The following is a 17,313-nucleotide window of genomic DNA, read 5'->3' as shown; positions in this document are numbered from 1 at the left end:
ATAATATCTTTTCCCGCTCCACCTCCTCAAGAAGGATATTGATTTTGTCTTTTGAAAGGTATCTTTTCTTTTTTTTCTTTTTTTTTCAGCCATTTTGTCATTGCCTCAGCCTGTAGGTAGTTGCTTATTTGCTTATAATATATATAAAAGTTGCTTATAATTATTAGGTGAACCGTTCAGAGGAATCGATTCCATATAAGGTTATATTTCAGCACTTCACAAATGGACAGCGACTCTTAAGTAGCACTTAGAGCGCATTCTCGCGCGTTGATGTAAAGTACATTTTTGGGAAACGCACATGGAATTGCTGTGAGTGAGCGTAACTTCGCTCGTAGAACGCGCTCTTTATAGCTAAGATACACCGTTATTGGGAAACCCGGCCCAGATCGAATGTGTGCCCGTGTCTGCGTGTCAGCTGTTTGAGACCACTGAAGCAAACACCTTAAAAACTTTATTGTGCTCAGATATTGTTCGAAATAACATCCCACCTGGACCTTTATTTTATCACATTTTGCTAAATTAAACTCCAAACTCCAGATCCTGGTCCACAATGAAGCAGCTAGAATTTTTACTCGAACCAAGAAGTATGACCATATTAGTCCGGTTCTGTCAACACTGCATTGGTTCCCTATGAAACATAATAGTTTACATTTTTTAAATCTTGCTAAATACTTACAAAGAACTAAATACAAAGAACTCGCCAGTACCCAAGCTAGCTCTTAACACATTATACTCCATCACATATATTGCAATCTCAAAACTCTGGCCAGTTGATAATACATAGAATATCACAATCAACAGGTGGTCGATCCTTTTCCTATTTAGCACCTAAACTCTTTTTTGCTTTGCTTCAGAAGGCCTTTATTTTGCTTCAGAAGCTGTGTGGATCAGTTATATGATGGATAGATGCACTTTTATGGACTTCATAAACGACATAACCATTCACTGCTATTATAAAGTTTTGAACATCCAGGACATTTTTAATATATTTGTCTGAAAGAAGAAAGCAATATAAACCTAGGATGAGAGTAAATCATGGTCTAATTTTCATTTTTGGGTGAACTAACCCTTTAAAACACTAGAACCTAGGAATGTGATTTCACTGTAATGTTTTTCCATGGGCACAGTCCCCCAAGCTCTACCCAAGCTCTACAGAGCAGTGAAGGCTAAAGTTGAGGCAAGTTTGATAACAGCAGAGTGGGTAGCATTAACTTGTGATGCATGGACATCACGGGCAGTGGATTCATACATGACGATCACATCATTATCTCACAGAAAATTTCTCCAAACGTGAGAAGTACATGATAGGCAGACCTCCTGCAAAATGCATCACAAGAATGGGGGATTGCTGACAAAAACCTGGTGGTTGTCACCAACAAGGCTTCAAATATGATCATTGCCATTCAGTTCACAGGATACCTCCATGTTAAGTGTTATGCTCACATGCTGAATATGTTGTCGCAGCAGGTGTTACATCTGCCAGCAGTGGCCAGGCTCATGGGGAGAGTGTGGTGTATAACTGGCTTTTTTAACAGAAGCATGGTGGCAAACCACGTTCTAGAGGAGAAACGTCTCGGTTACGTATGTAACCCTCGTTCCCTGAGGGAGGGAACGGAGACGCCACGTCGGAGTACCGACGAATAGGAATCTCGCTAGCGAGAGCCAATCTACTTCGAGTGTAACTAAACGAGCCAATGCACATTGGCATGCAATGATTGCACCAGCTGCCCATGCCACGCAGAGCGGGTATAAATGAGGCACAGGTGCTTGCATTAAATTAGTCTTTTGCTGAGGAGCCGAGTAGGAGAAATGGCACCCCAGCAGGGTACAGAGGACATGGCGACGGGACGTGGCGTCTCCGTTCCCTCCCTCAGGGAACGAGGGTTACATACGTAACCGAGACGTTCCCATTCAGTCGGTCACTCTCGACGCCACGTCGGAGTACCGACGAATAGGAATCCCTACCAAAGCGCCATGGCCTGTGCCCCCTTCCAGTGCCCTGTGTGAGCCTCCTGAGCTCTCTTACCTGACGAGACGGGGCTCACACAGAGAAGTCCATCACTGCTGTTCTGCATGACCCGCTCAGTGACTATTGGATAACACTGGGAAGCATGCCCTAATGGGGGGCCGCTGCGGAACCACATCATACCAAGGAGAGTTATGTGGACACAGAGCTGAGCCGTAGCCCGCCGCCGTGAGGGGGCCCCATCCCTAAAAGGAGGGCTCTTCCAAGGGAAAGACACGGGCTTCCGAGAGGAGCAACCATGGAAAAATATGTGGGATCCCAGCAGGGTCACTCACATGGCCCAAGCCAATACCGGTTCTCAAGGATTCAGCGGTAGGAGGCCTGATGCCGGACGCTCCGCCACGCCCGGCACCGAGGGCGGTGGAGGACTCACAGAGTTTGCTTCTGGAGAAAGTAAGCGCCAAGGCGCAGCAAGCCGACAGGAGCCGGGCCTCTCAGTGCTTCTACCTGTTTGAGGTGAGAACACAGGAGGAACCCGGCTCCACACGTAAGCTATAGAACCTAACGAACGTGTTGGGTGTCGCCCAGCCCGCAGCTCTACAGATGTCTGGCAGTGAGGCGCCACGTGTCAGCGCCCAGGGGGATGCACCACATCTAGTAGAGTGTGCTCGTACCCTGAGTGGACAGGGCACACCTTGTGCTTGGTAAGCCAAGGTGATGGCATCCACTAACCAGTGGGCCATCCTCTGCTTGGAGACAGCCTTTCCCTTCTGCTGGCCTCCGTGACAGACCAAGAGCTGAACTGAGGTCCTGAAGCTTGAGTTCTGTCCATGTACCTAAGTGGATGGGACAGAGCAAAGCTAGGGCTGGGTCTGCCTCCTCCAGGGGCAGCGCTTGCAGGTTCACCACCTAGTCCCTGAAGGGAGTGGTGGGAACCTTGGGCACATAGCCAGGCCGGGGTCTCAGTACCACGTGGGCGTCACCCGGCCCGAACTCCAGGCACGAATCGTCGACCGAAAATGCCTGCAGGTCCCCTACCCTCTAGATGGAGGCCAATGCAGCCAACAGTTAAGTCTTCATGGACAGAATCTTAAGCTCTGCTGACTGCAAGGGCTCACATGGGGCATTCTGAAGTGCTCGGAGCACCAGAGCAAGATCCCAAGAGGGTATGGAGGGAGGTCGAGGAGGATTTAACCGTCTCGCCCCCTAAGGAACCTGACGACCAGGTCGTGCTTCCCCACCGACTTACCTCTACATGGCAGAAATAGCAGCAACGCAAACTGATGGTGGAGGGCGACAGCCTCCGCTCCAACCCCTGCTGCAGGAAGGAAAGCACTGACGCGATCGAACATCTTCGGGGGTCCTCCCGGCGGAGAGAACACCAATCGACGAACAGGTTCCACTTCAAGGCATAGGCCCGTCTCGTAGACGGTGCTCTAGCTGAAGTGATGGTGTTAACTACCTCTTGAGGTAAGTCACCTAGAACCTCCGCGTCCCGTCCAGGGACCAGACATGAAGTTTCCAGAGGTCTGGACGCGGGTGCCAGAGGGTGCCCCGTCTCTGAGTTAGAAGATCCTTCCTCAGAGGAATCGGCCAAGGAGGGGCTGTCGCGAGGAGCATGAGTTCTGGGAACCAAGTCCGGTGGGGCCAATACGGGGCCACCAACAGGACCTGCTCCTTGTCCTCCCTGACCTTGCACAGTGTCTGTGCAAGTAGGCTCACTGGGGGAAACGCATATTTGCGTAGACCCTGGGGCCAGCTGTGCGCAAGTGCATCCGTGCCGAGTGTGCCCTCGGTCAGCGAATAAAACCACTGGCAGTGGGACGTTTCAGGGGAGGCAAACAGGTCGACCTGTGCCACCCCGAACTGAACCCAGATCAGCCGGACCACCTGGGGGTGGAGCCGCCATTCTCCCGGAAGCGCAGCTCGTGACAGCTCGTCGGCCGCCCGGTTGCGCACCCCAGGGACATGAATGGCCCGAAGCGACCTCAGACACTTCTGACTCCAGAGGAGGAGATGGCGGGCGAGTTGCGACATGCGACGTGAGCGTAGACCACCTTGACGGTTGATGTACGCAGCGGTCGCCGTGTTGTCCGTATGGACCAGTACATCTTTGCCCCGTAACCGGCCCTTGAGGCGGCTCAGTGCACGATGTACTGCTAGCAACTCGAGGCAATTGATATGCCACTGCAGGTGCGGGCCCGTCCAAACCCCTGACACTGCATGCCCGTTGTACGTGGCACCCCAGCCCATGGACGAGGCATCCGTGAAGACCACAGCATGCCTGGATACCTGTTCCAACGGCACTCCGGCCCGAAGGAACCCGGGATCTGACCAGGGGGCTGAAGGTTTTGCGGCAGGACGGAGTGATGCTCACCCGATACGTGCCGCGTGTCCACGCCCATCTCGGGACTCGGCCGTGAAGCCAATGCTGAAGCGGTCTCATATGAAGCAGGCCGAGCGGTGTAACTGCCGCCGCAGCCGCCATATGCCCCAGGAGCCTCTGAAAATGTTTCAGTGGAACCGCCATCCTGCCCTGAAACGTGTTCAGGCAGTTCAGCATCGACTGGACGCGCTCCTTCGTGAGACGCGCAGTCCGCTTGACCGAATCCAACTCCATACCGAGAAAAGAGATCCTCTGCACGGGGGCGAGTTACTCTTTTCCCAGTTGACCTGAAGACCCAACTGGCTGAGGTGTCTGAGCACCAAGTCCCTGTGTTCGCACAACTGCTCCCGGGACTGTGCAAGGATGAGCCAGTCGTCGAGATAGTTTAGGATGCGAACGCCCTGTTCTTTCATGGGCACAAGGGCCCCCTCCGTGACCTTCGTAAAGACACGGGGGGACAGGGCCAGCCTGAAGGGTAGGACTTTGTACTGATATGCTCGCCCCTCGAACGCAAAGCGCAGGAACGGCCTGTGTCGGGGGAGAAACGAGACATGAAAGTACGCGTCCTTCAGGTCGATCGCTGCAAACCAATCTTGGGGACGGATGCACTCGAAAATGCGTTTCTGCGTGAGCATCTTGAACGGTAGCTTGTGAAGGCTCCGATTCAGTACTCGCAGGTCCAAGATTGGCCGTAACCCACCGGTTTTCTTGGGTACAATGAAGTACGGGCCGTAGAAGCCTGTCCTCATATCGGCTGGAGGGACCGGCTCTATCGCATCCTTCGCCAGTAGGACTGCGATTTCCGCACGCAGGACACGGACGTCTGCAGCTTTCACCGAAGTGAAGCGGACGTCCGTGAACCTGGGAGGGGGAACGCCGGGCGAACTGAATCGCATAGCCGAGCCTGATGGCCTGAATGAGCCAGCGAGACGGACTGGGGAGCTCTAACCAGGCTCGCAGAGACCGAACAAGCGGGAACATCAGGACCACCGGCGTACCCACCATGGGGCAGCGAGGTGGAATACAGGCACCGGCCTGGGGCGGCTGTCTCGTGGAGGTGGCCCGCAGTGAGGTGTGAATGTGCTGTGCAACACATACCTGATTCCACGGAGGGCAGAGGGTCCGCGAGGAGGCTGTGGTGCATCCCTGCGTCATCCGCTGCTGCCTGCTGGCGAAACAGGAGGAGGATGAGTGTGGTCCGGCGTTTGACCAGCCACAACTCTCCAAGCCCCCTGAGGACCCAGAGATAGAGGAACTGCTTTTTTTTTTTTTTTTTTTTTGAGAGTTTGGGTACCACTGGTTGTGACCAGCGGCAGAACAGAATTTAGACTCAAAACATTCCCCGGCCCTCTTCCGGGGAAAAGCAGCCCCGCCCATCTCCAGGTCACCCGTCTCAGAGGTGATGTTTCACCGACCGCTTAAACAGCAGTAGAGACGGGTGGCGTCGTCCTCCTGCCGTGAACACAGTAGAGCAGACTGTGTCGAGGGTCCCTTTTTTTTTTTTTTTTTTTTTGCAGGGGCGACGTCTTTGGCGACAAGCAGACTGAGGGGCGGCCCATAAGGCGCTCTGAAGCTTGATTTCCTCAGCCCGCTACCGACTGCAAAGAACTGCTGGGCTCAGTTCTCAACAGTGTCGCCGAAATGGCCACCTTGTGAGATGGAAGCATCGTGAAGCGTACTTTGACGACCACTCGCATCTCAGCAAGGCAAACCAGGGGGCGTTTCTGGACCACAGAGGTGGACATCGTCTGGCCGAGGGCCTGCGCCATGACCTGATCACGGTTAGTCAACGTGCGCAGCTCAACCCCGACTCAGAACTACCCTCGTGCATTAAGAGTGCAGGGCTGAGGTGGTCTGCGTACAGCCACCCCACCAAGGAGGGTAGTGAGGGAGGAAAAACTTATGCAGTGCTGGCCCCTCTGGAGTTCCATACTGCCAAGTTTTACATGCACATCTGGGATAGATCCCAGGAAAGCATGGCTATTGACTCTGAATCTGATTCAGCAAAGCACACACCATTACAGTGGGCTCAGCATCATCTTCATTCCCAGAGCACAACAGCCCTCTCTCCGATGTAGCGATTGACATCTGATCCTCAGCTGGAGCCCTGAATGAAATGCTAGGTTCCCCCCTAAGAAGGACCAGCAACTCCATCCAAAAGCTGCACAGCTTGCAGTGCGCTAGAGGGGGAGGGGCCCCAGGGGGTTGGATCCCCGAAGAAGCCCCACCCACCTCAGGTCACCCCAGCCATTACACCAAAGTAGACCTCTCCTGTGGCCACCAGGGAGGGCGCTACAACGGGAAATCGGCCCGGGGACAGCGCACATAGAGCGGCGAGCGAGCGCTGGGTTGCCGTGACAACGCGCGCTGCAGCTTAGCCGCTCGACGGCACACGACACGCAGAGAAGCGAGAGGTCCGCCCGGTTTTCCCCCGGCGGCAGCTCTCGCTGATCTCCACGGTCTCCCAGAGTGTCGAGCAGACCCGCGGCTGTGCTTTTACACACGAGCCGCGGCTGGCCAACAACAAAGGGGACTCAAGCTTCCCGGAGAAAGAAGAGTCGCGACCGGCGTGCCGACGTGGTCATGTTCCCATTTGAAAACATGAACCACCCACGAACGCAGTCTCAGCATGCAGCCCAGACATGTGAAACAGTGCTCGTGGCCGTCAGTGAGGACAGGGAACAACCGCAACCAGAAACACACAGGTAAATTGTCATCTTTAAAAAGACGCAAGCTCTACCTGTGTAGCTCTTTTAGGGAAAATGCTCTCTGGGGTGCTGAAGCACACAGGGGATAGTCGCGGCGACACAGACAGGGAATTCGTGCAGCCTGTCATGCGCGCTCTCTTTCTCATAGAAGGCGATCTCTTACCAGCCGTGAAAACGGCCTTTCAGCGCTCTAAAACAGCGCACCAAACCAGCTGTGAGAACAGCCTTTGTTTTTGCTCAATAAAACAATCGAAAGTGAAAGAGAGAAATTCGACCCCGCTGCAATGCCGTCACTCCAACACCAAACGAGGAGAGATTCACCCGAAGAGCTTGACTCGTTATAATGTTAACACACGCTTGTAGAGAGTGATTTCAGGACGATCCATTCACCACTCGGCTCCGAAGCAAAAGGCTAATTTAATGCAAGCACCTGTGCCTCATTTATACCCGCTCTGCGTGGCATGGGCAGCTGGTGCAATCATTGCATGCCAATGTGCATTGGCTCGTTTAGTTACACTCGAAGTAGATTGGCTCTCGCTAGCGAGATTCCTATTCGTCGGTACTCCGACGTGGCGTCGAGAGTGACCGACTGAATGGGAACTGAAAATGTCACAGCTCCCGACCCATAAACTCAAGACGAGATGGAGCAGTGCTTACCATTACGGGCAGAAGTCACATCTGCGGTGACTAGCAAGGGTTTATGATGTCACCAACCCGGGAAGAACCTCGCTGTAGTCCAAATCGGCCGTTTTTGTAGGCAATAAACTGCCATAACTTTAAAAAGTCAACATCTCCATTTGAATTGAACTTTCAGAGTTGTAACTTTGCTGATACTGTTTATGCTCAAGCAGAAACATTACACACTAACTAAAGTTTAAAAAGTGAAATTGCATGCATCCACCCCTTTAACACCACAAACAAGGCTCAAAATAGCCTCACTAACACGGTAGCATAATGAGGGTCCCTACGCGATTACGGACAGGCGCCATCTTGGAAAAAGTCTTGACTAGTCGAGCCACGGACACTGTGCTAAGTGATGAACTGTGACTTGGAATCTCATATGATCTGTTGTTTCCAGAAGAAAGCACTGAACGCAACAGAGAAAATAAATAAATACAAATAAAAATGTCCATGTAATTAGACTTCACAAACTTAATTCCTATCAACCAGCTCACTTTAATGTCATAATGGGGACTGTATTCTTTCCGGTGAAAATCACAAAACAAAATGCACACAAACGTGTCCTTGCTCTTAATATACAATCATTGAACATCTTTGAACTTCTTCTAATGAAGAAAAAAAAACTATATGAGGGCGGATTAGAACCTGTAACCTTCGACACGGTTTACAAAATTTCTACCCCCACACCACTAAGGAATTTGAATGTCAATAGCGGATCTATGTATTTGTTCACTAACAAGAAGAATCTCAAAGTTAACAATATGTGACCCGTCACGGACACCAGTGACAAAAGTCGGCCGCACTACTTTCGAGCAAAATTAGGTTATTTTTTTCAAAATAGATGATTTTTGCTTTTTTGCAGAATCTTTTAGTTGAAATCACAAAGAAGCCTCTCCGTGTTTGAGATAGCAGTATTGGTTAAATAAAACATACATTTTGAGGTTGAAATAAGCTTGTTTTTCGGAGATTCTAGTTCACACTATAGGGCGTCATTGTCTGTGTGTATTTGCGTACTGGATAAGCCGGCTTGTTATTGTCCCGCCCTCCAAGGGAAGCGTGGCTACTTACTTATGCGTTGATGAAAGCGGCATAATAAGACTGAATAATATACCTAATCTACAACTAAGCAAAGATGAAAAAGAGGAAGAATGTATTGGACTGACGTCAGACGAGTTGGACCGTAAGATATCAGAGGCTATATCGATAGTAACATTTGATGGGGATAAAGACTTGGGGAGAAAAGGGAACTCTCTGCATGTGAGACAGTCCTGCAGCCAGAAACTTTCTCCAAACATTGTGTACAACATACGGCTGGATTCTTTAGCTGCGGAAAAAGAGTGGCAGTACATGCGAATTATTGGACATTATTGGCCTGAATCCAGTTGAATTAGTTTGGACTGATCTCTCAGTAGCCGCATTTCCATTACAGAGTTGCACAAAACTTTAGGCTGCTAAATGCTGATAAAAAACTATTGTGAAATGGCGCCGTTACCATTAACCGCTGTTATGCATCTAAAACTGTATTTTTTTATGTTTTATTTTTTTTTAATATGCAACGTATGTTGGTAAGTTTGTGTATATTCCAGCACCACAATAGCCATTATTTTTAATGGAAGGAAAGGTGTGTTATCCATGCATGAATTAAAATTAAAAGAACTAAATGCTTCAATTTGCATGGTGGTAGTTTTTTAAATGAAGACGGTGTTTGAAATGAGTGCATTCAAAATAATCTGTTCTCTGAATCAACGACTTTTGTGAGTGTTCACAAATAAAAGTAAATAGTTTATAGTTTATAATTATGTCTTGTACATATCTGTATGGCTAAAAATGTCTACTGTATTGTGAGTTATATCCGCTGCCATAAAGGACAATGTCCATCAGAATGCGGCAACGACTTTGGCGGCCATGAGTTAAAGAAAACGTATAGCCTATTTAATTGGGCTTTGTTTAAAAATTAGCCTATAATACTTTTTTTTTTCATTTGTTGATTATTTAAAAAAGCAGCCTAAGTAAGATAGATTATACATAATATGCACATATGTCTGGAGACATGGAGTGGGGTCAGGCATTGAGTATTGTTTTAAATAAAAGTCTTAATTTAAAGTGACTTTTGTTCCGTTTTTCAGAGCGCAGATTTCTAGTGTAGCCTATTTACTTGAACTTCTTAGGTTGTCTAATATCTATGGTTTCAAAGACAGCCAAAATCAGAATTTGAATGGCCCGAATAAAGTTTTCTCTAAAGGGCTGGTGTGTGATGCCGCGCTGAGTGACATAGGCCTATCACTGTCTCACGCAAAGAAAAATATTGCAAGTTAGCCTACTACACTAAAATTAAGAACAAGTAGATAATACAGAAGACAAACAGAATGTGGGATCAGACAGCCAAAGGAGAAGGCTGTCTGGACGCCACATACGACAAACAAAAAGTGTGCCCGAATGACTTATTTCATTGGAGGAAACGAGATCTGCAAGAATATTTTTCTGTTTCTTATGGGGTGAGTTTCCAAAAACATCAAAATTTGTCGTTTTGTGTTAATTCTAAGAACATGTAGCCTACATGTTATCTCATGTTTAGACCTTCCCATACCTACCTATTATTATTAACTTGTTTATTTGTAATCGTTAGCATCATATCACTTTCTAAAAAAAAAACATTACTATAATGGGCTTTTAGATGGTAATGTTAGCATCTGCAACCGTTTATTATTAACAGTATGCGGTCCGATTTTTTCCTTTGCGTCTGTCGTTACTAGCAAACATGCAGCTCTATAGGGGGGAGATACACAGGGGGTATGGCTTATCTAAATAAGATGTAAATGAGCCCTATTGTCACTCCCAGTAGGTGAGAACAGGTGGGAACTGCGCAAAATTCAGAGGCAGTTTTCTCCTGTTTAAACTTTTTTAAATGCCTACATTCAAATGGCCACAACTTCTCCAAATATTATCATATTTCCATGTGTTACAAATTGTTGGAAATAAATGTTCAGTGAATAAAATGCCCCAGAACCAACTTGTGTCCCAACTTTCCGTGATTGGTCACATATATGTGATGCAAATTAATGCAAATATGATTTGCAAATAGTCCAAAAATGCTTATTTCCCAACTAGAATTAAACCTAGAATTTCGTTTACTGTTCATTTTCCACAAAAAATGTGCATATTTTACATAATTATTGATACATATACATATTTATTCTCTCATGTGTGTCTATATTCTACAGGAAGAAAGCAAGCTGCAGACTTTCTGTGAGCCAAAAATCAGGAGCATCAGGAGGATCATGACTACACTGAAGAGGATCCTAGACCTACTGTAATTCCATCTTGGATGAGGAAGTCATGTGGCCTGACAGACTTGTTTGGACAGACTTATGGTAATGTTGGAACCCCAACAAAATCATTATCTGCCAGAGCTGAGGAGAAGGTGAAAAAATACCTGAAGGTCACACCACTGGCACTCACAGAAGATCCACTAAGCTTGTCACGAGTCTATCCTTTCCTGGCCAAGATGACAAAAAGATACCTATGTATCTTAGCTACTAGCGTCTCAGTCCAGAGAGTTTTCTTGACAGCTGGAGACACTGTCACAGCACAAAGGAGCACTCTGACCTCAGACCATGTTGATCAGCTCCTCTGTTTGAGCATGAATGCTGACATTCCTTCATTGTCCAAATGTTTTTTAACTGTTTTGTCCCAAGATTAGCAGCAAACAGTATTATGTTTTGTTAACTTTAAGAGTACATGTTGTTTTTCATTTAAATGTAACTTTTTTTAAATTATTTTAATGTAAGACTACATTAAAAAATTTATTTAATTTTAATTAAATAAAATCTAATTTAATTTAATTTAATTTACCAGTAATTTACTTTAAATTGCACCAATTACTGAAGGGCATTGTTTAAAATACCTTTTGTCTCACAGCAGTGCATACCTGTTTGCATTTAATTAAGATGGAATAGACTGTAATACAAATTGTTGAGTTTGTCAGGTGCATACATAATTTATGATCGGTTTTCATGAAAGTGTTGGTCAGTTTGTCAGTTTGAAAATTCCATTTTGCTGCAATACAATTGAAGTGAGATAAAAAAAACAGAGAAATGTATTTTTTTAGATAAAACAGATGTTTACAAAGTTTTCCTTTAGGGATATAATTGTTGGAAGCTGGAAAAGGGTAATAAATTGCAATATCAGGGCTCCAGACTAACATTTAAGAGCAGTGGCACCAGCGCCACTAAGTTCTACAGTTGGTGGTGCCAGCAACTGATACATTCATAATAAAGATAATTTAATTATAAAAATTACTATTGTTTTGTTAATAGTAAATTTTGCCTTAATAAACTCCTAATTTACTGCTTATTAATAGTAAGTAAGGTAGTTTTTCTAGCATTTAAGTTTAGATATTGGGTAGGATTAAGGGATGTAGAATAAGGTCATGCAGAATAAGGCATTAATATGTAATTTATATCTAATTAACAGCCAATATCCTATAGTAATATGCATGCTAATAAGCAAGTAGTTAATAGTTAATAACTGAACCTTAAAATAAAGTGTTAGTAATTTAAATTAAATCCATGATGGATATATATAATTTATGGACTGAAATCCTTGAATGTTTCAAAATGCTTCTCCTGGTCTCCATGTCATCTCTGTTTGATCTGATATCTGTGGTTATAACACAATATTCTGCACCAAACTGTTCCCACTAGATCTCACAGCAGTGCTCTTATTTATACGGTGGTGAATTCAAGCACTTTCTCACTGGATCCCCTAGCGGTGTTTAGTAACGTGTCACGTGATCGAGATTGGCCCATGTATGTATTGCTCCCTTTATTTATGGTCCCTTATTGCTCCGCGTAGCACAGCTTAAACGAGTAGCGCGGTTCCGTTCCGCTTTCGTTCCGTTTGCCGTTCGATGTTTCTCATATGTAACGGAAACATCTCGGTTACATATGTAACCCTCGTTCCCTGAAGAAGGGAATAGAGACGTACGTCGGAACTGACCAACGATTTGGGATCTGACTTTAGAGACCAATCCTACTTCGAGTCTTCAATCCACGCATTCCACGCTCCGCCCCACAGCGCGGGTATAAATAGGAAGTGGAATGGTAGATCAGCGCTTTTTCTGCTGAGGAGCCGACTAGTAACTCAGCCTCCTAGCTCCTAACTCTAGCTCCTCTTCTCCCTGGGCTGCCCGTCTCAAGGCCGCTTCCCTTTGCGCTTGCCGGCCTAGCTTAGCGGGACCCTGGACGGGTTGGGCGGCCCCCTTGTGTCCGGCACCCTGCTTCACGGGTGGAGGCTGCTGCTTTGGCTTGGCTGGGGTGGAGGCGGACGCTGGGGGATGCCCTCGGCGACGAGCAGACTGGGGTGCTGCCACCGGCGGCTGGGTGGAGGCAGCAGCGGGTCGCCGGGGCAGGATGTTCCTGATGGCCTCCATCTGCTTCTTTGCCACCGAGAACTGCTGGGCAAAGTCCTCGATGGCATCGCCAAAGAGGCCGGCCTGACAGACAGGGGCGTTTAGAAACCAAACCTTGTCCGAATCACGCATGTCTGTCAGGTTCAGCCACAGGTGGCGTTCCTGGACCACCAAGATGGACATCGCCCGACCCAGGGAGCGTGCAGTGACTTTCGTCGCCCGGAGGGCGAGGTCCATCGCCGCACGCAGTTCCTGCATAACGCCGTGTTCGGAACTCCCCTCGTGCAGTTCCTTGAGCGCTTTGGCCTGGTGGGCCTGCAGGAGCGCCATGGCATGCAAAGCTGATGCGGTTTCTCCGCAGGCTGTGTAAGCCTTGCCCGTCAGACCGGACGAGAACTTACATGCCTGGGAGGGGAACGGTTTAAATGACATTGTGAAAAAGATGCAGGGTCAAACCGTGTTACTCTTTTGTGAATTGGAAACTGCTCTTTTAGTGTGCTGAAGCACTCAGGGAGTTGACCGCAGCTGCACACAGTCCGTATAGTGCAAGCCTGTGTGAGCAAAACAATGTGTTTTTGTAACAAACGCCCAGCGAACCAACAAGCTCTTTTAGTTTCACTTTTCAGTGAAGCGATCACTCGCTGATGCGCCGTATCACCCACACTGGCAGTTTCTCTCACGAGACTCGATTCTGCACACTCTTCGTAGACACAGCAAAACACTGTTCGGCTCCGAAGTAGAAAGCGCTGATATACCATTCCAGTTCCTATTTATATCCATGCTGCAGGGCGGAGCGTGGAATGTGTGGATCGCATGCCAAATTTCATTGGCTCGTTTTTACACACTCGAAGTAGGATTAGTCTCTAAAGTCAGATCAGTTAAGAAGTACGTTGAACGTGACCGACTGAAAGGGAACGGCAGCTCTTATTAGTTGGGCATCACGGTGGTTGCACCAGTGAGGGCCTCTAACCAAATTCAGTCGCACCAGCAGAAAAAAAGGCCCCTAAGTATATTGCAGAATATCGCAATATATTCAAAATGGCAATGATATTGTATCGTGAAGTATCATGATAATATTGTATAGTGGTGAGGCCTTCCCCCCCTTAACCCCATGCAGTTGCAACCACGCCTCCTATTATTGGGTGCTTATGTTATGTTCATGTGATCATGGAGCATTTGTCTGTATGAACACATATGCTCACCCATCCAGCCTAACATCTGGCAGACTCCTGTTGAGAGCGATCTTGTCACTAGCCATCAAGTTGAATTGATTGATTTTAAAGAGCTCTTTCATCTTTTCTTGCTCTTCTTTGGGAATAATAACAGCCTTCCCCATTTCACCTGGAGCCTCATAGGTGCGCGACATCACCGCTGGAACAGAGAAAGCAAGGTAACAGTCAGTGTGGATTATTTATTAAAATGCCATGATTCTATGTGTAAACCTTGTGCCCATACATTTATTGCGCATGTCTCTGGTTAGTTTGTTACAAAATTGTCAGCAATGACATCTAAGAAGGTTCTTTAATATGATTAACGGTAATTATTATCTAGGGTTTTCCCAATCAATTCCCACTGGAAAAAAAATAAAGTCCTGCCCTTCATTACGTGTTGTTGAGCATTCTTTTTCACATAGAGGTTAATATTTGCAATTTACTTCACATATGGAAAATAAAATGGCTTGTAAATACTCAGTCTCAGAATATCACAACCACACATTGCACATGACTTGTGATATATGCACACAAAGAAGATTTTTAGAGCCTTCACTGCAGCTAAAACCCATCTAAACTGGCAACAGTGTTCTGAACCATTGATCCATGTTATAGGATCTGTCAACACAGACACCTTCTGTCCTTGAAGTTTGACTTAACACTGTTAACAAACAGCGATTGCAAAGGCAGCAGGCAAATCAACATGAAAACCTAAAAACAATATATATATATATATATATATATATATATATATATATATATATATATATATATATATATATATATATATATATATATATATATATATATATATATATATATATATATATGTGCACAAATATACAGCTCAAGTCAAGTCAACTTTATTTACATAGCGCTTTTACAATGACGATTGTTTCAAAGCAGCTTCACAGTGTTAAAATAAAGGAAAATATTGCAACAAAATTTGATTTGGCTGTACAGTCATTCCGGAGAAAACAGCTGTCATCATGTTATGTTATCAGCTCATTTCAATTTATCATATAGCGATAATATGGGAAAATCAGTAATATAGTTGATTTAGTAATTAATTTTATTTGGATATTTAGTTGAAAACTTTAGCTGAAATTTGAGTGTCCCCAACTGAGCAAGCCAAGCCAAAGGAGCCTATCTAATTACATGACAGGTGCTGGTCATATAATTAGAATATAATCAAAAAGTTTATTTATTTTACTAATTCCGTTCAAAAAGTTAAATTTCTATATTATATAATTATTCATTAGACACAGACTGATATATTTCAAATGTTTATTTCTTTTAAATTGGATGATTATAATTGATAACTAAGGAAAATCCCAAATTAGAAAATTAGAATATTACTTAAGACAAAGAAAGTATTTTTTTAGAAATCTTGGCCAGTTATTCTTGGCGAAAAGTATGAACATGTACAGCACTCAATACTTGGTTGGGGCTACTTTGGCCTGAATTATTGCATTAATGCGGAGTCTTTCAATCTGTGGCACTGCTCAGGTGTTATGAGAGCCCAGGTTGCTCTGATAGTGGCCTTCAGCTCATCTGATACCATGGTCCTTTAAGGTGCCCTAGAATGAAAAATTGAATTAACCTTGCCATAGTGAAATAATAAGAGTTCAGTACATGGACATCACATACTGTGAGTCTCAAACACCATTGCCTCCTACTTCTTATGTAAATAACGGAAAAATAAGTGCTTCTCAACATAAACCCAACAGTGACACAAGCGTTGGGGATCATTTATATGCACGCCCCCAACATTTGCATGGATACACCTCATGTTCCAGGGTGTTTAGGAGACGTGAGACCTTTTTCTACCCTTCCCACAGATAAAAAATGTCATCAGTCATGGTTGATGTAAATAATCCGATACAACAACAATTTAATTCAAGATAGTTTGTTTGTTCGGCCCATTTCAAGCAAGCTTCGCTCAGAGTCTTAAACTGAAGAAAGTGGCAATTAAAACGGTATTCCTGCAAGCAGTAAGTAGCGATTTTATCCACTTATTGACTATTTAAACAATTTCTGATTAAATTAAAAGTTTCTTAGAGAGACAGCATTGTCTAGATAACGCAAGATGCTTACAGTAACAATAGGAAACACCAAGTACCATACAAAACTAAATAGTGTGTCTAATGACAAAGGGTACTATTATTTTGTATTACAAAATACAACCGTAGATACTTTGCTTACAGATCGTTCACTCGATCCTTCTAGCAAACGTCACCTTTTCCACCATATATAAGTTAAAACGATAGTCATTTGACAAGGCTATTCATTTTATAAAAATATATTTTTGTTATATATTTATATTTTTGAGAACTGAATTATGGTGTTTCCTATGATATTTTTGCTTATTTGCAGGGTTGCCAACTCTCAAGCATTTGGCGTGACACGCTTTCAGGCTCGGTGTCACGCTCACACACTGCCCAACTTAATCTCACGCCAAATTGCCAAACTTTTTATATTAAACAAAGCTAGGCCTATAGCTTTTTTATTATTATTATTACGTTTTAATGCGAACTTCAAACAATAAATAGCGTTTTGGCGCTAATGTTAAAGCCAGAGGCGTTGAAAATCAGAGTAGCAACATGCTCTCGTCTCCCGGCGGCGCGTGCAGTTATGTGGTACATGGAGCGCTCAATACTTCTAGCGCGGTGTCAATGCATTTGAATGGCTTAAGCAGATACACTACAGTTTCACTATACAGATGTTTGCAGCGAGTTTTGGTAAACAGTACAGCTTGTGCATTGATTATTAAGTCAGCCATGTTCACAGGATTGTTTTATTATGGAGAGTGATAGAGATGCAACATTGTAACATTAATGTTATAATTGTTCTAATTGTTCAAACTCATACTCATTGATGATCAAATGTGACCATACACCATTACTATTTTTCAATTAAATAAGTGTTCTATTTTACCCAGTAGGTTTCTT

At 45.3% G+C, this 17,313-nt stretch overlaps 1 protein-coding gene across 2 annotated transcripts in view; it reads right to left on the bottom strand.

Annotated features, from left to right (window-relative positions):
* Nucleotides 1-17,313, bottom strand: part of galnt13 (polypeptide N-acetylgalactosaminyltransferase 13) — a 110,142-nt gene that overhangs the window by 73,653 nt on the left and 19,176 nt on the right. For both annotated transcript variants that reach the window (XM_067443274.1, XM_067443273.1), the window contains exon 3: nucleotides 14,354-14,522. In XM_067443274.1, the coding sequence (XP_067299375.1) occupies nucleotides 14,354-14,522 (169 nt within the window). The remainder of the gene's footprint in view (nucleotides 1-14,353; nucleotides 14,523-17,313) is intronic.

The sequence above is a fragment of the Pseudorasbora parva genome, chromosome 5 (assembly GCF_024679245.1).
Source record: "Pseudorasbora parva isolate DD20220531a chromosome 5, ASM2467924v1, whole genome shotgun sequence".
Classification (NCBI taxonomy): domain Eukaryota; kingdom Metazoa; phylum Chordata; class Actinopteri; order Cypriniformes; family Gobionidae; genus Pseudorasbora; species Pseudorasbora parva.
The sequence above is the reverse complement of the archived record's forward strand: the minus strand, read 5'-3'. Positions and strand labels throughout refer to the sequence as shown.